At 45.4% G+C, this 23,164-nt stretch overlaps 1 protein-coding gene across 1 annotated transcript in view; it reads right to left on the reverse strand.

The window, feature by feature from the left end:
* Nucleotides 1–23,164, reverse strand: part of NHLRC2 (NHL repeat containing 2) — an 867,133-nt gene that overhangs the window by 393,784 nt on the left and 450,185 nt on the right. Inside the window, exon 5 of the mRNA XM_085603309.1 lies at nucleotides 14,453–14,585. Within this exon, the coding sequence (XP_085459435.1) occupies nucleotides 14,453–14,585 (133 nt within the window). The remainder of the gene's footprint in view (nucleotides 1–14,452; nucleotides 14,586–23,164) is intronic.

Below are 23,164 nucleotides of genomic sequence, written 5' to 3' on the forward strand. Positions count from 1 at the left end.
CTTTACTCCACTGAACTCTAAGCCACTGAACTCTTCAGCGCTCCACTCTAAGCCTCTGCACTCTACGCCAATCCACTCTAAGCCACTCTAATATTCTCCACACCACTGCACTCTATGACACTCTATACCACTTCACTGTACTCTGAAGAAAACAATCTACTCTATGCCACTGAGTCTACGCCACTCTATTCCACTCTGCGCAACTCCACACTATGCCACTCTATTCTACACCGATGCACTGTATGCTACTGCACTATACAAGAATGTGCCCTACACCACTTTACTCAAAAACGATTACACTTTACGTCACTGCAGTCTATGCCAATCTACTAAAAAACCAATACACTGTACGCCACTGCACTCTATGCCAATCAACTCTGCACCACTGTGCTGTATGCCACTATACTCTATGCCACTGGATTCTACATCACTCTACACCATTTATGTCACTTTATTCTGCACCACTCTACACCACTGCACTCTACATAAATGCATTCTATGGCACTCTACCCTGCAGCACTGCACTCTCTGCTATTGAACGTTATGGCTCTGAACTCTATGGCACTCTACTCTGCACCACTTTACTCTATGCCACTGCACTCTACTCTACACCACCCTAGGCCACTTTACTGCACTATACGGCAATGCACTCTACACCACTTGACTTTACACCTTTCTACTCAGCACCACTCTTCTCTATGCCAGTGCACTGAAGCACACTCAGCACACTCTACCATGCACCACTCCATTCTTCGCCACTGCACTCTAGACAACTCCAGTCTAGGCCGCCCCACCCTGCACCATTCCACTCTACGCTATTCTACTCTGCAACACTGCACTGTACGCCAATCCACTCTATGCCACAACTCTATACTACTCTATTCTACCCTGCACCCTCCCTTCTACACCACTTCACTCTACTCTGAAACAATCTACTAAACACAACTGCACTCTACGCCACTCTACTTCACTCTGCACTGCTCCACTCTGCACTCTATGCTACGCCACTCTACTCTATACCACTGCACTCTACCCCAATTCATTCTACACCACTTTACTCAAAACCAATGCAACTTACGTCGCTGCACCTACGCTGATTAGTTTGCATCACTGCACTTTACACCACTATACTCTACAACATTCTACTCTGCCACTGCACTCTACGGCACTGCACGCTATGTCACTCTACAACCCTGTGCTTTACATCACTGTACTCCATGCCACACTATTCTACTCTGCACCACTGTACTCCACATGACTTCTTTCTTCACCACTTTACTTTGTACCACTATATGCCAGAGCACTACATGCCACTGCACTCTACGACAGTGCGCTCTACGACAGTGCACTTTACATCTATAATACTATACTCTACTCTGCAGAGCTCATCTCTTTGCCACTCTACTGCACTATGCGCCATTGCACTATACACCTCTGCAGTCTACGCCACTGCACTCTACTCTACACCAATGCACTCTTTGCCACTCTACTTCACTCTGCATCCCTCCACTGTATACCACTGCACTCTACCCTGCACCACTTCACTCTACTCCTCACCACTCCACTCTATGCCACTTCACTCTACATCACTCTACTCTGCAACACTTTTCTCTCCGCCACTGAACTCTACACTACTCTACTCTATATTGACTCCACTCCGCACAACTGTACTCTACGCCAATCCACTCTAATCAAGTCTGTACCACTGCACTCTATGGCAGTCTACTCTATACCACTGCACTCTACGCCACTTCACTCAACTCTGAAACAATCTACTCTATGCCACTGCAGTCTATGCCACTCCATTTCACTCTGCACCAGTGCACTCTTGCCACTTCCCACTACGCCACTCTATTCTACACCACTGCACTCTACGCCACTGCACTCTACACCAATGCTCTCTACACCACTTTACTCAAAATCAACACATGCTACTGCACTTCATGCCAGTCTACTCCGCACCACTGCACTGAATGCCACTATACTCTACTCCACACCATTGCAGTGTGACTTTACTCTATATCACTCTAGGCCACTACACTCTACACCAATGCACTCTACACCACTGCCTCTACGACACTCTACTTTGCAGCAATGCACTTTATGCCATTCTACTCTATGTAACTCTACTACACACCACTTTACTCTATGCCACTGCACTCTACTCTGCACCACTCTACTGCACTCTAAGACAATGCACATATCACTACACTCTACTCCACTCTAATTCACTGTGCACCACTGCACTCTATGGCACTGTACTCTATGCCACTTCACTCTGTGCTTCTCTACTCTGCTCTGTGCCACTCTACACTATACCAGTACACTCTACCCCACTCTGCTATACACTTGTCACTCCACTCTACGCTACTCTAATTTACTGTTCACCACTGCACTCTTTGCCAATGCACTCTACAACACTTCAGTCTGGGCCACTCCACTCTGCACCAATCCACTCTCTGCCACTCCACTCTGCAACACTGCACTCTACACCAAGGTGTTCTATGCCACTACTCTACACAGCTCCACTCTTCCCTGAACCACTCCAATCTGCCCTGCACCACTCCACGTCACTTCACTCTATTCTGAAACAGTATACTCTAAACCATTGCACTCTATGCCACTACACTTTGCCACTCTACTCCACTCTGCACCACTGCACTCTGCACCACTACACTCTACGCCACTCCACTCCACGCCACTTCACCCTGCAATGCTGCACTCTACACCACTACCCTATACCACTACACTCTATCTTGTACCACTCCACTCTACACTGCACCACTCCACATCACAGCACTTCACTTTACTCTGAAACAATCTACTCTACGCCACTGTACCCTATGCAACTTTACTCCACTCTTTACCACTGCAATTAACGCTGCACTGCTCTACTCTATCCCACTGTGCTCTAGGCCACTACTCTATTTTAAGGCATTCTACCTTGCACCACTCCACTCTACTCTGAACAAAAACTCTATGCCACTGCACTCTATGCCACTCTACTCCACTCTATGACACTGCACTCTAAGCTGCACCACTCTATGCCTCTGCAGTCTACGCTATGTCACTGTACTATAAACCATTGCACTCTACGCAAACTACTTTGCACCACTGCACTTTATGCCACAATACTCTACCACATTCTACTCTGTGCCACTGCACTCTACACCAGTCTACACATTGCACTCTAGGCCACTCTATTCTACTATATTCACTCATTGTACTCTGTGTCACTGCTCTCTATACCACTATACACTACACCACTCTACACCCCTGCACTCTATGCCACTGCACTCTACACTGCACCACTCCACTCTACCCCACTCTATTGAACTCTACACAACTGCACTCTACACCACTACACTCTGCATCATTCCACTCTATACCACTGCACTCTACACCAATCTTCTCTATGCCACTCCTGCACTCTTCCCTGGACCACTCCACTCTATGTCCCTTCACTCTACTCCTCTCCACTCTGCGCCACTCTACTAAGCTCCACTCTACTCTACGCCATTGCATTTTACACCACTGTAAACTACTCTGTGCCACTCTACTCTATGCCACTGAACTCCACGTCAAGCACTCTACGCCAATGCACTCTACACCACTTTACTTAAAACCAACGCACTCTACACCACTCTACTCTGCACCATTATACTTTATGCAACTTCACTCTATGCCACTCCACACTGCAACACTGTACTTTACGCCACTTCACTCTAGCTTTCTCTACTATACTCCACTCTACGACATTCCACTCGACGATACTCCACTCTATGATGCTATACTCCATTGAACTCTGCTCCACTGACACTCTACTCCACCCTATGCCACTCCACAGCACTCTACTCCACTCTATTCCATTCTACAGCACTACTCCACTCTATGACACTCTACACAACTCACTCTATGCCACTTCACTTTATGACATTCTATGCCACTCTACTTGACGCCATTCAACTCTACAAAATTCTACTCTGCTCTATGCCAGTCTACTTTACAACAATCTATTCCACTCTACACAACACCTTCTACACCACTCCACTCTGCACTACACCACTCCACAACAGCCTATGCCACTGCACTCTACTCTACTCTGACAATGTACTCCACTCTACGCCACTCAAATCTACACCCTTACACTCTATGGCACTTTACAACACACTAAACAATGGCACTCCACTTCACTTCACTTCTCCCCATGCTACTCAACTCTACTGTACGCCAGTCCACGCCACTCCATAACACTCTAATCTACTCTATTTTACAACACTCCACTCCAAGCTAATCCCTTTACCCCACTAACTTTTTGTCATGCTGCATAGCAGCCTCTCTGGTGTACAACATTGCTAAAACATATTGGCAAAGCCAATAGCTCTTGCATAGGCGAGACCTATTAGCTTTGCCAATGCTTGTTTTTAAAAAGAACAAGCACTGGCAAAAACAAACATTGAGGAAAAAAATTGTATAATGACAAAAGAAGTGCAGAAAATAAACATGTTTCTAGAAATATCTCCGGTCTGGTTGTCACCGTACAGCTAGAAAAACAGAACGGAAGAAAGTAAAGCAAGGCTTCTTTATGTGGCTGATCTCCAGGTTTCATCCCTAAAGCAAACTTTCTCATGGCTCCAAAAGAGTCATGTTGTAAAAGCTTTGTGTCAAGAGCGGTGTAGGGACCATGGACACAACCGTAAACTCCAAATTAGATGTAGTACTCATGGATCAAATTGACAAATTAAAGGCAGGTTTACAGCACTGGAGCCACAAAAAGTTAATCCCCGAAGATTAAGCAGAAGAGGGCTACATTTAAATCCTCTTGTTGTTAGAACTGAAATAAATGTAGAAATTTGAGGTCGTCTGCTGCATGGATAGGTAACGTACTGGGGCTGACACATTACTAGGATAAGCACCCCAAGAGATGTAATGATCAGTCCAGTATATCATTGTATAACGGAGAGCATAATTGTACAAAAGCAAATCGAAGTGGGCATAAAAATCATAAATTAAGGCATATAATTTGGGTCAGCATCCCCTGATGACTTATGAGCAATGTCTCTGACATCAGCTACAGTGATGCATGTTGTCTACCAGCCAGTTCCCTATTCATTCCTGTTGGATGGGCTAGTGGGTATAAAGCGCGATCATACCAGTGCTGTCAGCAATAGGGATTCAGCAGACGTCCTTTCCTCTCAAAGCTCAATATTAGCAGCAAGAAGGTCCCTTGGGAAACCAAAGGAGCTTTAAATGCAGGGATTGAAGGGGAGCAGGCCCAACCAGTGCTCAGCACTCATAGTAAGTAAAACTGACATTGAAAGGATCCCACCAAGCCCTATATTCATTTCACGCAAAAGCACTGATCTCTTTCTCAACTACAGTAGGAATCCTTTAGGTAATTCATGTCAGCAACACCGTCTCTATTCACGCTTTACTTTATTTTCCATATTATATGTGACTCTATCCTCATATACCAGGCAACAGTTGACGCTTGTATAGTGCATACTAAGAAGTACGTTTCTTCTAGGTGCCTTAGCGAGTTCAGGGTATGGATGTGTATTTATGATAGGGCACAACTGAGAACTTTCTGAACAAGTTTGAAGCCAGGGTGAGTTGCCCGCGATGACATTACTGGATCAATAAGGGTTTCAGAATACGTGCTCATTCAATCCTAGGCGTTTCTACAGAGCACACACCGCGATGGTAGCAACTGTGTGAGTTACAATTAAGATTATATAATAAAGTGTGGGAAGGAGTTACACCATTGACAGCCCAAAGGCAAAATTACCCTTTACATGTGGAGCGGTGTGGAGTGCCTGAATGAGAGAGTAAGGGGCTGGTGGTGAGAAAAAGACAAAATGAAGTACACACAGGAGAGAGTGCAAAAGAGACCTCTGGCGACCCCGCAGCTAGGAGGGTCACAGCTCTCTCGCACACCTCTCTGAATCTCTCCGTGTACTTCTCACGTCCTGACTTTCGGTATTTATGATAGATTACAATGGATACGGGAAACCCCCACCATGTCTATCAAAATCTTCTTTTTTCACATATATCTGAATGCGGATCCCACGATAGCTCTCACAATCTAAACGGGTTAGAAGACCGCAAACAAACGTATATAAAACCGTCTTTTCCTGAAGCAATAAATGTCTTTGTGTGTACTTTAGCTCGGTACACTGTCTACTTTGTGTCGGAGCGGCTCGTGCAGTACACCAGACGCTGTTTCTTAGTAAAGCCATACCAAGAACTCTTTCCCCCATCCACCAGAAGTTTCCCAGGCAGGCCATTCGTGCCTTAACCCATCGCGCGCGCAGCATTCTGCACTTCCTGCCAGGCACGTCCCGCTGAGCCAGCACTGAATATGGCCAGGCAGTGATTTCAATCACTCCCAATTGTCTCATGAAAGGCCAATGGCGCGAGGCTAAACCGTTCCACAGGGCAACGCCGGGGCGGTCGGGTCGGAGCGGGGGCATGGGACTCACTGGAGAGGCGAAATGCTGATGTCAGGATAGAACTTTCGGATACTTTACTGCTTTTAACTTAGGGGTGGCTGGGTTAAACGGACTACATTTGATGTTCGAATTTGACTGGCCGCACTCTACACCGATCACTGAAAAATGCCGAGTCATCAAAATCGAAAAAAATGTAGGAGATTTGGACCTGCCTTCTTTGAATACGTTAAAAGCACTTTTTACGGAGCCATTCTCAATATTACAGACTTAAAAACTGTGCGGTGACGGAATGTCTTGCGACCTTTGTGCTGTCTTGTTACCCGACTTCCCTGAAAAGATTCCATTTTAATAACAAACTCGGTTTGTACTAAATATAATCTGGTCCCGGCAATTACTTAAAGAAAGAAAAATACACATTTAAAAGTGTTTGGTTTTCTATTTATAGGGACTTTTTCATGATGGATCGGCGAAGTGGTTTACCTAGGATGATATATTACTACTTTATGTTATCAAATTACACTGGAGAGCACAAGGCATGACTGCAGTTCTTACCATATTACATGACATTAATAACAATATCATAGATTAGATCAGACACGTCTCGCTCCATTAGGCGAGGTGCATACGAACATGCAGAAACGGAACCACCCCCGGCTTCACTAAAGTTTCCACGTGCCACATTTAGGCTGCCTTCTGGCCAGGGCAATCCGACATTGTCTACTCTTTGGAAAATGTTCTTGAAACAGTAGATATAGGAAGTAAACACTTTAAACGTATAATTGAGTTGTGTACATTATTTTTAAACGCTTATTAAAGTAAACAGAGGAAGTATTGTGATGTCCAAAAAAGAATACTGAGGATTTTACAGATTAATATTCGACTAAGCTCATGGCCTGTTCAGAATGTCAAAAAATGAACAAATGGCGACTATTTTTTTCTGAGGAAGGCGGCAACGAATGCAGGTTCTGTCCCCTTTGTGTCAGGCACAGGGATCTCTCCACCTGCCACTGGACTACAGTGTGTATTGCGGGGGCATTTAAAGTACGGCCCTACGGACCTGTACATGCGCTCCACTGGTGAACAGCAGCACTGGGCTGCTGTTTCATTGAATAAGCACCAATATTTAGAAAGGCGTGAAATAGGCAAGCACTTTCTTACATGTTACCTGAGGAAGAAACAAACGAGCGGGGGGGAAAAGTGTCCTGTGTCACTTATCTTTAGGAACACCTTCATTTTTAAACCCATTCTGCAACAAAAGTACAAATACGATGAAGTCTCTTTAAAAGTCAAAAAAGTGTATTTCATTAACATGCAAAAGCATGTCACCTTAGTACAATATATCACTTAATTGAGAGGCATTCAATAAAAGTGGTAGTTTTCAATCCTAAACTTGAAACATTCATGCCTTCCCACTCCCCTCCCCGCCCTGACAACAATGCCATTAACGATCCAAGAGGCAAGTCATTTGTCATGTGCACCATCTAGGTGGCCTAGGTTGTTATCACATATAGAACGACATTATAGTTTATTAAATCAAACACAAAAGAAGGTTTTGTACTCCACACATCGTGAATACACGTATTTCAAGGTGCTCTCATAATGAAGAACAAGCATTGGCCAAGCTGATAGGTCTTGCCTATGCAATTGTGTTGTTTGTACACCAGTGTGGCTGCTATTTATCATGGCTAAAACTTAGTGGGGTGGCGTAGACTGGGGTTCAGTGGAATAGGGTAGATTGGGGTAGAGTGGGGTAGATTGGTGTAGAGTGGGGTAGAGTCAGGTAGAATGGAGTGGGGGTGGATTGGGGTAGATTGGAGTGCAGGAGTTGGGTAGATTAGCATGGTAGATTTTAGTGGGGTAGATTGAATTGGTGAGGAGTAGGGTAGAGTGGGGTAGATTGGAGGGGGATAGATTAGAGTGAGGTAAATTGGAGAGGTGCGGGGTAGATTAGGGTGGAGGGGGTAGATTGGAGTGAGATATATAGGATGGGGTAGATTGCTGTAAAGTAGAGTGGGGTTGAGTGGAGTAGGTTGGAGTGAAGTTGGATAGAGTGTTGTGGGGTAGATTGGGATGGGGTGGGGTAGACTGGAGAGGGGTCGATTGGATTAGGATTGGGTAGATTGGAGTGGAGTGAAGTAGACAGGAGTGGAGTAGATTAAGGTAAATTGGAGTGGGGTGGGTTGGATGGGGTAGATTGGAGTAGGGTAACTTGGAATTGAGTGGGGCAAAGTAGACTGGAGTGGGGTGGATTTGGGTGAATTGTGTTAGACTGGACTGGAATGGAGTAGATTTGAGTGGAATGCGGTAGTGTGGAGTGAAGCGGAGTGAGGTAGAGTAGAATGGAGTGTAGGGAGTAGTGTGGTAGACTGGGTAGATTTGAGTGGGCAGATTGGAGTGGGGTAGATTGGGGTAGAGTGGAGTGGGGCAGAGTGGGGTGAAGTGGAGTTGGAATGATTAGAGTGGGGTCGAGACTGGGGAGGAGTGAGATAGATTGGAGAAAAGTTGAGTGTAGTGGGGTAGATTGAAGAGGGATGATTGGAGGGGGGTAGATTGGAGTGGAATGGAATAGGTTGGAGTGGGGTAGAATGTGGTGCGGTAGATCGGGGTCAGGTAGATTGCAGCAGGGTGGAGTGGGGTGAAGTGGGATAGAATGGGGTAGCGCGGATTGAAGTGGAGTAAATTGGAGTGGAGTAGATTGGGGTGGGGTAGATTGGAGTGGAGTGAGATATATTGTGGTAGATTGGAGCAGACTGGGGTAGACTGGGGAAGAGTGAAGTGCAGTAGATTTGGGTGGTTTAGAGTGGGGTAGACTGGAGTGGAGTAGATTGGAGTGGAGTTGCATAGATAAGAGTGGATAGAAAGAAATTGGAGTGGGGTAGATTAGGGTGGAGTGGGGTAGAGTGGGTGGATTATGGTGGGATAGATTGAGTGAAGTGGGGTAGAGAGGAGTGGGGTAGACGGGAGTTGGATAGTTTGGATTGGGGTAGACTGGAGTGGGGTAGATGGGAGTGGGGCAGATTAGATGGGGTAAATTGGAGTTGGGTAGTCTGGGGTGGAGTGTGTTAGGGTAGATGTGGGATGGATTGGGGTGGAGTGGGTTAGATTTGACTAGAATGGGGTAGATTTGAGTGGCATGTGTAGATCAGAGTGAAGTGGAGTTGGGTAAATTGGGTGGATTAGAGTGGGTTAGATTGGGTGGAGTGAAGCTGGATAGATTGGAGTTGGGTGGAAGGAGATAGATTGGGGAAGAGTGGAGTGGGGAAGAGTGGAGTGGGGTAGACTAGAGTGGAGAGTAGTGGGGTAGATTAGGGCGGGGTACAGTGGGGTAGAGTGGGTCGATTAGAGTAGGGTAAATTGGAATGAAGTGGTGTAGTATGGAGTGGGATAGATTGAAGAGGGATGATTGGAGTGGGATAGATTGGGGAGGGGTAGATTGGGGTGGAATAGATTGGATTAGGGTAGATTGGGGTAGAGTGAGGTGGAGTAGATTGGAGTGGGGTAGATTTGAGAGGAGTGTGGGAGATTGAAGTGGAGTTGGGTACGTTTGGGTAGAATAGAGTGGAGTGTGGTAGAGTGGAGTGGGATAGATTGGAGTGTGGTCGATTGTGGTAGATTTGAGAGGGGTAGATTATGAGGGAGCGGGGTCGATTGTAGTGGAGTGGGGTAGAATAGAGTGGAGAGGAGTTGGATAGATTGCAGTGGAGTTTGGAGTGGGATAAATTGGAAGAAGGAGCGGCGCAGAGTGGAATGGATGAGATTGGAGTGGGGTAGATGAGAGAGGATTTGGGTAGATTGGAGTGGGGAAGAGTAGATTAGAGTGGGGTAGATTGGAGAGGTGTGGGTTAGATTGAGATACTTTGGTGGGTGGATTGGGGTAGACTGGAGTGTGACAAATGGGAGTGGAGTGGGGTAGATGGGGTAGATGCGATCAGAGTGGGTTAGATTTGACCGGAGTGCAGTAGATTGGGGAAGATTGGAGTTGGGTGGGGTTGACTGGGTAACACCGACTGTAGTGGCGTAGTGTGGAGCATGCATCGTGTGGTAGCGCACTGCCATTACAGAAACCCATTTCAATTTAAATGAGCATTACATTTGCACCGAAATACGGCTTTACTGCACAAAAATGATAATATGTACGAATGTCATCACCTAGTGTACTGATGTGTTTTGATTGTGGTCACATATTTGTTTCCACCGCACTTCAGTATTAAAAAGAAATTGTGATTCTGTTGTACTAATTCTGATATATTCTGAAACATCAGCACAGTTCATTTTTTGGGTTGTGTGCTAGAAACAAAAAAAAGAACATCCTTTCTCGTCTTACCGGAGTACTTCGCAGGATTGTCACATGCGTTCTCTTACTTTGAAGTCAAAGAAAGAAAAATGAACACTAAGCTCCCTGGAAGAGAGAGCCGGACATATGACTTCTGTCTTTGAATGCACAAAAAATGTGACAAGATAAGAACAAGATTTAAAGACCTGTTTACAGAAAGTGAGTTTGTGGAAGGATACAGTAAACATGGTTTAGGCAATGGGAGGGATAAACTGAATCTGGACAGCCTAAAGCAAATAAAGCCAGCAAACAGAATGCCTGAAAGTTTGAGTTACAGACCACAAAACCAATGGTAAGCAACGGGCAGAATGCACTGGTAGGCTGCAATCTAAAAAGGAGGTGGAGCGAAATAACACAATTGCTAAGGATCTTACAATTTTGTCAAGTGGGGAATCTTGGCTTGATACCAGGTTTGCTGGTTTCACATTGTGCAATTCAGCCACTAGATAAGTATGTCTTTCCCACTCTCGTTTTAAACCATAAGTTAATGTTTTGTTTTTAATTCTTGCCACATGAGGTTAGAGCATGGGTGATGGACAGAAGCGGGTTGAAGGCTTGGCTCATTTTGTGCTTGAAGATCCAAGAGAACCTTGATCTGAGCAAGAGCCACACATGAAGCTCGAGCTTGGCTTGAGTCTTCAGTGGCTCACCCACCTCTATCTCATAATGGCAATAATAGGACAAAGGAATAGGAAGGATATAATTTGATAATCCTCAAACAATTTGGTAAAGCAGGAGGACCAACACCGCAGTGCAGGACTGCTTGTTTCAAGATTCATAACTTTCATTCTTAACCATATTTCAGTGAGTGGTGTATGTTGCTGGGAGTTTCTCTCCCCCATAAGCAACATCAAATATTTGTTGAGTTACAGTCCGTTTTCTCTAGGACATATGTACAACCAGTGTTTAGTTTGATGTACATTTCTCCTATCACGCTTGATAAAAAAGAGCAGAGAATAGGTTTAGAAAGTGATTACCAAGTGCACAATTTGTCTTAAGGGGAGGACGAGATCAACAAAATAAACATGCTCTCTGGTTCCATTGTTTCCATCTTGCTCATTACACAACAACTGGGGTCCCAATATTGAGACTCAGTGACTATTCTCACCAAATGAATGCCCCTGTGTTTTAGAATGGGTCCATACTTTAAATACACAACAAGTGCATTTTTGTCAATGTGTTAAGTCAGGACTTAACATCAAATCTCCTAGTGACATGGCTCAAACTCTCTCACAGTTCCATGTCTATCAGTGGAGGTTGTGTGTTTGTGTCTGCTGACATCAGTGAATTGCGGAGGGGGGGGGGGGGTCTTTACCAAGGATTTTAAAGCACTTCTACTTAACAGAGCCTGTTTCTAAGCACTCCTAATGTGAATAGATAAGAGACTAAAGGCATAAGGAGGTTGGGAGGCCTAAGATTCTATTTCATTCCAATTCAATAATCAAGTTACTTCCTCAGTACAGACTTACCAAAGGTAGCGACAGCAAGCAGAGAAAGCTTTCCCATGGGGGTGTGGTAAAGGGATAGCGACCTTGATACAGTATAACACTGTATTGTCAAATGTCTGATTCTTGCAGAGGAAATCAGCTGAATTTAGAAGTGAGCATAGAATGAAACTCACAAAATAACTTCGACTGACTGTCCACAGCATGTACATGCTACATTTCCCCTACATCCACCTTACCACCCAGCATTGATGCAGCCCTTATTCACACAAACAGACCATATTTGTGGCCTCTGGAAAAATATTTGCGAGAACCCATGATGTATTGTGATCTGCGCACGTTTTCTGATTGGGCAAGGGAACTCTCAATAAGTATGTGCCAGCTGTCCTGTACCCCAAGGGCATGTGCACACCCGGCAGCTGGGCAGAGCTGTGGGTAATCAATGAAAGAGGCACAGGGCACACGGCCTCCACTTCCAAAAACATTAGTAGTTGTAGCTGTGGTCGTGGTGACAGTGCTTCCTCCTCAGGAACCCATCCTACTTCTGCTGGTAGGGCAAACTGAGAGAGAGGTACCCTCAACTGCCTCCTCGACTCTGTGCAGCAGTGAAGTCTGGCTGTTTTTATGCAGAAGGGAGATGGATACACTCTGCAACTCCAGTCAAAACTAGGACCTGCCCTTCCCCTGCAAACACTAGGGAGCAGCTGAGCGGAGCTGGTTCCAATGTGAAAGGGCACCCAGCCTGTGGTTGGCATGGGGCCAGTCTGTGCCTTTACGACCCTGGGTGTAAAGGAGAACCTAGAGGGACTAAGGAATCCTCTTGACCAGTGGACATACATTAAATACCTTAGCTTTTTTGTTGTGTCTGACCTGCATAACATCTGGTAGGCCCACTTCCCCAAACATATTTTGTACAGGGAAATGAGCCCAGAGAACAAGAGATTCCCTGATTTGACTGGGAAAAGCCCATTTAGGAACATGAAGGCTCTCTTTACAGAGACTGCTCTAGCAAAGATTTCTGATAGCAACTTCCATATGACAAAAACTGTGAATGAGCACTCTCTGTTAAACCAAAGTGCGTTTGCTGAATACTAAGCAGCAGAAATGAAAGTATGCCCGGCATGCATAAGGTGGATTTTTTGCAACATATCTGTTGCACAACTTTTAGATTGTATAAACAGCTTATATAATTAATCACAAGTACTAACCGATTATTAGTACCTTGTCTGTGACCAAAAATCTGTCAAAATTTAGGTGAAGACAGAGTGCCGCAGCAGCCCACTTTTCTCTACCTCAGGTTCTCTTTAAGGCCCATATCCCTGCTAATGTCTGACACCCTTGAGTTACTCTCAGAAATGATTTTTAAGATGAATCAAGTTTTAAAGCAATCACTTTTCTCAGGAACCAAGGCCCCCTCATGCACAATAAACAGCCTGGAAAAGAGTATAGTGTTTGAGTTATTAGAAGGAGATGCCTTGCTGATGTCTTGTTTGCACTAAGTAGTAAACTGCTTTATTTGAAAGTGTAGTGAAAGTGACTGGTTTTGGTATAACGCGTAGTGGCCAGTGGTGTGGTTTCCTAGCACCCTTCTATTGTCCGATGGATGAAATGCCAGAGCTTTCATGAATGAGTGGAACATGTTTTTTAATAGGGCATTTTAATAGTATATTTCGTATAATGATGAATGTTTCTTATTTGTACATTAGAACGTTTATGATCTTTTTGAACAAGGATCGAATAAAGTGGTTTGACTGACAGCGTGGAAAATTCATCAGTTGAGAGTAGTCAACGTGGGAAGAGTTGAGTGTCAAGTGCATGGGCTAGAAATATGCTCAGATCTTGTTGCAGAAGTCTTGAAAGTTGTGGCCAGTGCACTGGGATGGTGCCAAGTACGAGAAGGAAAGCAGCTATTACTGGAGATACACAGGAATAGAGCGTACATATGCATGCAGAACTGTGAAGCATTCCCTATCCTCCTTTTAAGGTGGTGCACAGTACAAGATTCACAGGACATTCCTACTTAACAGAGCTGTTGAATTAAGTTTACATGTTATTAAAACCTTGATATGAGATAATCTATACAAATGTTGTCTTCTCTGAAGTTTGGGAACATTTAAAAAAACTTGAGTATCCGCCACTAAGATCACTAAACATCTATGATGAGCCCCAATAATTAATTATACGAGGTGTTTAGAACATGGTATTGTACGTATTTAATTTACCGGAGGCTTCTCCGATGACCAGATCCCAAGGTGAGCTGATGGGCTGCTGCTCTCCTTGGGCTCCTCCCTCCTGATCAGAGCCTTGCGTTCCAGTTCCTGCCACAGTGCTCACCGTCCCCATGTCAAGATCAATCTAAGGAAAAAGAAAAGTAAGGCGGTCACACAGTCTCCGATCCTGCACATATTAGAACTTCTGCTATCATGTTTAAATCTTTATCTTGAGTACCAACATAAGGCTGTGTACAAAACGCAGTCAACATCGCTGTTTAAAGCGTGGTCTTGGCAAGTGAAGTAGGGAAAACACCACAACATATTCCCTATAATCATCTCTTGCATCCCAAACCACTTTGAACATGAACACAGCTGGTCCCGAAGGAGAGAGATATTGTGCAGTACGTACAGAGGACTAGTCCTTACTAACCCTGGCCACAGCTCCCTTACAGAAAAGCTCCCCGTGGTCATACTCAAATACCCCAGTATTCTCCGTTCCCCAAAAAATGCACAAGTTAAGACTCATTCAGTGCCTAAACGTAGACTTTGCAGAAAGATCCTGGCATAGCCCTCATTTTGCATCCTGAGATGTATCAGGAACCTCACTCACACTTTGAGCCCATGTGTTGATGTGTCTCTTCTGATGTCCATCATGGACTTTTTCTGCACTATGGTACAAGAAATAAGATCAGGAAAAATAAGAAACTGTTCTTTCCCGCCATTATCACTTTTTTTTTATAACTGCGCCAAAATCTGGTCTCGCACATCTGGTGACTGTACCAACACCAAACCAATCCTTTCTGCAGCATTCACACCACTCAGGTTTCTCAACTGACATCTGTCCACCTTCTTGACCACTCTATGTAAAGTACCACTTTAGAGGCTCAGTAAGTCGCAATATCAGTTCTTCCATCCTCGTGTTATGGGATTCAAGTAAGGTTTTAGAACTACTGACAAACCAATCACGAGGAAAAAAAATGTAGCTTCACACAAGCTTGTTTTAGGGACAAGCAAGCCAGGCTAGCCTCCGATGGTCACCTCAAAGGAGGGGTAACATTCGTGGTGTCAGAAAACGGTATGGTCTCTGTAGCCTAAAATTACTTACCTTTTGTATTGTAAAAATATAGAGAACATGTTACGAACTGAAGATCATTCCTTTCTCCCTCTAACCACGCATTTGCTTGATAATAGCTTCAATCATCACTGGGATTGAACACAATCTTTGACTTTAGAGGAAGCCAAAGTCTCTACTAGGGTTAATTGGTTGTAAGCGGCAGTGAATCCAGCTGACACCTGCATGATTTACAACATTTGGAGTCACAGGACGGAATCCACTTACTTGGTGCTATCCAAGGTTCTACTCCTTACAAAGAAATCCATCATAGAACATCCTTCTCGTGTTTCCCACAGAGCCACAGGGTACCCCAGGTCTCAGCCCTCTAGCAATCCTGTTTAATCCTGTTCGCAGTGTTCATGGAGTCAACAGATGGATAAGCAAAATGTATCTCTAGTTTCTATAACGCTGTTTTACTAACATTTACTCCACTAACAAAGACAGAACCATGTCTGCATGTGATAAAGCCGTGCATCAACACAAAAGATGAAATTCATATTTAATGTCATCCACCTGGAGAGACAATACCACTAGAAAATTAACATTCTGTAACACAGCTCCCACCACTGTCTTGTGACATTCATCTCATTAAAGACGGGATTCATCCGAGACAAAATGTTTGGTCTAGGAAGCCACATGACATAAAATGTAAAATCAGAAAAATAACAGGTATAAATCAAAAAACACCAGCTTGCCCTTCTGTGCTCCAGACCACTCTACAGCATAAAGGATGTGCGTTTAATTTCAGTGGCATTAATTTATTGCAGCACGTAACCCTAAAGTGTATAAAAGTTGTCCGGTTTCAGGAAAAGAGTACTATGTCTTCTCTGTTAGGATTTAAGTTCACTGGCCTTTAAAATGTATCAGACCCCCAGTGGCTTAATTTGACAACGTGTTTTCATTCTCTGCCTCACATATACTCTTGATTTCAGAAATAATTAGGGGTTTAAGTAACTTTCCTTAGTGTTGAAGCCATGCCTACTTCCCAGATTTTCCATATCAATCTCCCCGATAATTGGTCCAAAAATAAATAGTATCTCTCTGATAATTGGTCCAAAAATAAATAGGAAACAAATAATCACAGCTTTCTATGTACTGTAAAAAAAACAGGCCATCTCAGTTAATCACTCTAGTAACATGACTTTAAGGATGACCCTTAAAACGGAAGTTCTGATCTTCAGCAGACACACAGCCTTCTGGAACAACTCATGGTGGCCGGTGGAGCTCGGATCCACTCCCACGCCAAAAGACCACGCCCCCAACCTCGGCACCATCCTGGACAGCGAACTCTTCATGAAACAAACATCAAAAATGCTGTTTCCTCAGCCTGCTTCCGAACAATCCACAAGCTCCGCAAACTCTTCAGATCGCTCTCCATCAACACAAAGAAAACTGTGACACAAGCCCTAAACAACAGCCAACTTGACTAGGGCAATGCACTCTATGCAGGCACCACCACTGAACTCATGCAAAGACTCCAGACAATTCTGAACTCAGCAGCCAGACTGATCCACAACCTGCCTAAGAGGAGACGTCACCCAGCACCTGAAGGACCTCCAATGGCTCCCTGTCCAAAAGAGATGCTATTTCAAGCTTCTGACCCACGCCAATAAAGCCCTTCACAAACAAGGAACAGTCTACATGAACCACCGCCTGCTCTTCCACCAACCAACCAGAAATCTCTGCTGCGCATACTTTGCCCTCGCTCAGACACCATGTATCTGCCAGTCCGGAGGGTGCTCTTTCTCCCATCTCACTGCCAAAGCCTGGAACACCCTACCCCTTCACCTCCGTGCCGCACTTCCGCTGACCCACTTCAGGAAGGCACTCAAGACCTGGCTCTTTGAATGATACAAGCAGCACAGTGCCTGGCTACCCCCTAGGGTGATTAGCCGCGCTCTACAAGTACGACTTGATTGATTGATTGATTGATTGCTTTTGGCCACAGGAAGCCAATGCATTGCCCCCAGGTGACTAGAAATAAGTTCATTCCAGGGTAGTCACTGCACCATTCTGATAGCCGTGTTATGGATAAGTTGAAGTTTTGCTAGAGTGAGTTTAGTAAGTCTTAAAGATACTCTATTACTCTATTCAATGCCGGGTGAAATCAGGGTTTGTAGAATAGTTTTCTTAGTGGACAGTGAGAATAATGGAAAACTTTTTCTAAAAATGTGCATAATCAAATGGCACAAATAAATCCCTTTGGAGATGTGAAAGTGAAGTATCAAAAAATAATCCTAAAATACTTGCTTGTTTAACTGTGGCAGGAGAGTCACTCAAGTTGAAGGGCCAACATGGAGGCAGCAAATAGTTTGAGGACTAACTAACATATTTTCAGTTTTGTCACTGTCAAAACCGATGGTAGCCTAGGATCATCCAGTCACCACCGTGCAGTCTTGCCACCATACAATCTTGAAATTATCTCATTCCCAACGGGGAATCAACAGAGTGTCATCAGAAAAACAATAAAAAAGTAAATCCGTAGGATCGAATGATAGGCTAGCAGGATCATATAAATAATAAATTGCTAACATAAATTATGATATCCTTTTGTACATCAGTATGATAGGTTCAACAACAGAAAGTTATAGAGTTTTTATTTCACCTTAATTCTTTTCATGGGTGCCCAGAATGGGCCTGCCCAAAATATCTGCCCTGATGCAAAAATTAGTTGAACTCAATGTCCCCATTGTCTTGGTTATCTGTCCCTATTGATGAAAATGTAGTCTATTTAAATGTTGCCAGGGGCATAGCTTCCATTGATGCAGAAGGTGCACTGCCACCTGTGAGCTGAGGGGCCCACTAAACTTTGGTTATTACTATAATTCCCAGTTCAAATTGAGGCCAAAGAGCCCGCTTTCTTCCTTCGACCAGCACCCATTGCACACTACCTATGCCACTGCTTTCTTGCGTAGAAGCTATCAACAATTCATATTTAGCATGCCCTGCAAACAAGTAAATATAGCTAAAACACTATTTCCTCATAATTCTGTATCCTAAAACACTAAAATATGCTTCAATACAGTATTTACAATCCCATGTCCCTGATAAACACCTGTAGATAGGCACACCAGACGGGCGAGGACCAGGCCTAAATCACTTTTAGGGCTATGGCACGTTTACGGTTCCTTTTAGCATAGCTCTCTGCAAGACATACCGCTTACAAAATAAGAGTGGTCTTTGGTTTAGCCCCCTTCAACCACTGACTAATTTGAGTCATCCTCTTTCAGACATTATCAATCACATCTGAGACCTGCTTTGAGCAGTATGTTTCACTTACCATCATTCTATTGGCTGTTCGGTGCTAGCATTGTAATGCACGAGGGGCAATTTTACTTCCGAAAAGCACACTCAATCATTGCACTTTTTGTCACATTCACATCATGAAATTATTCATGCATTCTACACGCAAAGCAATCCTTTAGAGCAGTGGGTCCCAAACGTTTGATTTCTGGGGACCCCCACTTAATTATTACTGCAATCCGGGGACCCCAACTGAATCCTTATTCTAATCCGGGGACCTCCCATGAGTCATTACTGGAAGCAATGTTTATGATTTGACCAACTAAACAATGCACAAAAATACAGAAAAATGCATTCATCAAACAAATACACAAATTACACTATTTATTTAATTAGAACACATATAAATAAAAAAGACATCGAAATGTAATTTTAATAGAATGGTTGGAGTTTTTCTAAATTCAATTGAGGCCACTCATCTCCATAGTATATTCAGTTTGATGCACTTGCACTGTTCCCACAAATTAATCTGAGGATACTAATTTAATTTTTAGCCTCTCATTTCAAATTCCTTCACATTTACAGTAGGTTTTAAAATGTTCAATTGTACATTTAGCATCTTTATATATCTACACTTTATTAATCTGTTAATATTTTTTGATTTTCAAAGTAGTCGCGGACCCCCTGTTGAGGCTTCGGGGACCCCCAGGGGTCCCCGGACCCCAGTTTGGGAATCACTGCTTTAGAGTTATTTTCTTTTTCTATAACCCCCCCTCCCTAGCTGTGCGCTCGTCCCGTGAACCCTACTGGCGGTCATTCTTTCCTTTAATTATGGGCACCAAGACCTTTGTGGTGTTTGAACAGCCTTGGTTTATGTACATCATTAACTGGTACATAAGTCATCAAGATTGTATTGGTCATTATTACATGTTCAGCTCTTCATTTAACTTGCATTTCATGTAAAGCATACTGTTATTACTGCCACAGCGTTGTCTTATCTTTATTGCATTAGAATTAACTGTAGCTCGTATAATCTGCAATGCATCACTCTTCAATTCACAAAGTCTCTCTAGTGGGTGTCATAACTCACTGTTTGTCAGCTGCCGCAACAGCTCTCCTTTTATCGATTACTTGGTACAGTGGGTTGCAGCTTCGAGGCTTCCCTTGCTAACGAATGTCTGGCGTTTGTCAGGGGTGTAACACAGGCCCCCGTAGCCCCTGCGGTGCGGGGGGCGCCAAGCTCCAAGGGGCCCCCTCGGCACTGCACTCTGTCCGGAGAGCTCCAGATTAAGCCCGGAGGGGGCCCCTCTACGTACCGTGCAGGGAGGCCCCTCACTTTTCGCTACGCCAGTGGCGTTTGTGGCCCTGTGGCCATGCCTGGGCTTCAAGTACTGTGTCTGCCCAGCTCGCTATTTCTTACCCCGCTGGTTGCCCTCAAGTGTCCCTGTTGTGAGACATCCCAAGAACCTTGTATGGGCAATTGATTTTGTTATGTCCTTGTGTGGAGCTATTTATTGTTAACATTGTAGCTCACTGCCGCTCCCTGCCCTTGACTCTTTGCGCCTGCGACGCCCGTGTTTTACCAGTGCGGGTGGTGGGATCAGGTTCCTCAGGTGGAGACAATGGTGACTGATTCTCCCGGTCGCCCTTTTGGCTTAGTTCATGGCCATGCCCCTCTCCATTATTTAGGGCATTTGATTCATCACTTGTTTTGTCACTCTTGTGACCTTTGTGTTTTTGAAGTGAGTGCTTTCTTTGTGTCTTGCCGCTGCCGTGCTCCTTTGGGTGCCACCCAATCCCTCCCCCTCTCTAGTGTAATCATAAGTAGTTTTGAGGCAGAGTCAAAACATATATGAGCTGTTTTGTGTGATTCTGTTTCTGAAAATGTTACATAGTTTAATATTGTTGGACATTGCACTAGCTTCACTGCACAAAATGAGTAAAATACATACAAAATCATTCCAAACAGGGGGCCGCAAGATATGACTTGCTCATGGCCCCAAAAATCCGACAGTAAGTGCTCGAACCCAGCCGCCGCTCCAGAGATAGCCAAAACCCCTGTCACTGGCAGCAGGTGAAAATTCTTCCAAGGACGTCACGGACGGTCTATCCCAATTCCGCATGCTATTCCGATCTCCTCTGGGTGGATTGGCATGGTCTTAGACCTAATCAATGCCGGGTGTAGGTAAAATACAGTGTCAGGTACTTGCCGTTCTATTCTGATCACCCAGATGAAACAGATCTGAATGTTATTCTAACAAGGTACTTCCAGTGTTAACTACGTTGCAGACACATGTCGCAAAATTTTACAAAATTATTGTGTTGGAGGTGTTAAGCGAGAGAGAATAGGGTATTTCTATTAGCACTTGGGAGTCAATTTGTTCCCGATCCACGCTGCGCTTGGGCACTTGAGACACTGTGCCCTGAGCGCTTCCTCGGAGCTACCCACGACCATCGATCGCAGTGGGTGTCGCACCTCGACTCGCCATTTTGGATTGGGCGGCCTATGATGGCTGGGCCCGCTGCGACGACGTCCTATGCATGGGGCGCCCAGCCAGTGTTGCCAGATTGGGCTAGATCACGCATAATTGGGCTATATTTTTCCGGTTGTGTGGTAAAAGTTTGGTTTGTGCTAGTTGCCAGATTATAAATATATATACAACGCTCCAGCAAAGTAGTATGTTAAAGCGCTTTATTAGACAAATATTTATTTGGCATACTGCTGCAGCATCAATTCCAATGCATTCACCGCCTGCTTTAAGCTGTCCCTGCCCCTCCTTCCCTAAAGTAGCAACATTGGGCTAGTTTGGACTACTTTTTAGTTGGGCTATAGAAAGCGTAAAAAATCTGACAACACTGTGCCCAGCCCAGTAGATGAACGGTGATTGCGCCCCGACAGTGGTGAGCGGACCCGCGCTTGGCTCCCCTACGCCTGGCGAGCGTGGACTGAGCTATGACCGAGCCGTCTGACCTACGCATGTTTGCCTGCGTGTAGCGGGCGTGCTATGAGGGAGATACCTGCCTGGTGTTGGCTCCTGGGGCGGCTGGGGCCGTCCGGCTGGCTGTGCGCTGCTCCTGGGGTGGCTGGACTGTGCCTGTGATCAGAGGCGCAACTAGAGCCAAATTTCGGGAGGGGGCTAAGAAAAGTTTTCGGGGGGGGGGCTGAATCTTTAAGCAATAGGCAGAGTGGAGCTGCAGGGGCTCTTAGAAGGGGTGAGCAATAGGCAGAGTAGAGCTGCATGGGCTCTTAGAAGGGGTGAAACAACAGCAAGGCCTCATTAACATGCCAATGATCTTTTAAAGACCTGTGAAGTGCTCGGGTGCGGCTGTGTGTGTGCCCGGGAAGCTGTCTCATCCCGGGCTGCCACACACACAACGGGGGGGGGGGGCTGAAGCCCTTTGAGTCCAATGGGTGTTGCGCGCCTGCCTGTGATCCTGTGACTCCACCATGAACACCCGGTGAAATACGCGCTCATTGGGGTGCGCACTGGAGCCGGGCCTGCGTGCGATCTGTGGTGCGCAGTGGGGCACCCATCACTGGGTAGTGCCTCGCGGCTGACATTTGGAGTGCCTCTTTGTGGACTGTAGATAAGTGAGAGAGGGTATACGGAGTGAACTGTTGTCAGCTTTTGCACGCGCCGCTCGAGGGGGATGGTGGTGCCCTGGCGCTCGGGGGACATCGCTACTGCCACAGTGAGTGGGACTGCTCGAACAACGCGCGACTGAGAGGTATTGGATATTGGAGACTGACACTGGAGACGCCTTGGTCTCAGACGGTGCAGTACACACGCCTTGCTTTACGTCTCTGCCTTCTGTTATTCCGGATCCCCCGGGGATATCCCTACACTAACGCCCGGCCTGTGGTCTCTAGCGGGTGGCAGAATGTGCAAGCCCAGGGCGGACAGGCTACAGGCGCAGCCACTGGAGCCGACGTCTGTGGACCACGGGGATAGGGACCCCATGTGACCTCCCGCCCAGGGAAGCCACAATGATCAATCCCACCGCTTTGATGAACTGTTAGTGGCAATACTAGACATCAAAACCACCCTGGGGCGAGGATTGACTCCCTCAGCATTGACATGGGCTTTCTGCGTGAGAATCACAAGAAACTTAAAGAGGGCACAATCTTCTGCAACACCCTCAAAGAGGCATGGGCTTGGATCAACCAACAGGGTATGGCACAAGACCCCCCACACCACAGGCGGAATTTGTGCGACCATGGACCCAGGTGGCGTCTCGCAGGGGCCGGGGCGGGAGTAGACCACGCCGCCCTACGAAGGCACAGGTTGCGCAGGAGCGAACACGGGCTGTGCAGTCAGTGAAACAATTGGGGTCTCCTGGCTCTTCTCGATGAGAATCGGACT

The sequence above is a fragment of the Triturus cristatus genome, chromosome 1_2 (assembly GCF_964204655.1).
Source record: "Triturus cristatus chromosome 1_2, aTriCri1.1, whole genome shotgun sequence".
In the NCBI taxonomy this organism is placed as follows: Eukaryota; Metazoa; Chordata; class Amphibia; order Caudata; family Salamandridae; genus Triturus; species Triturus cristatus.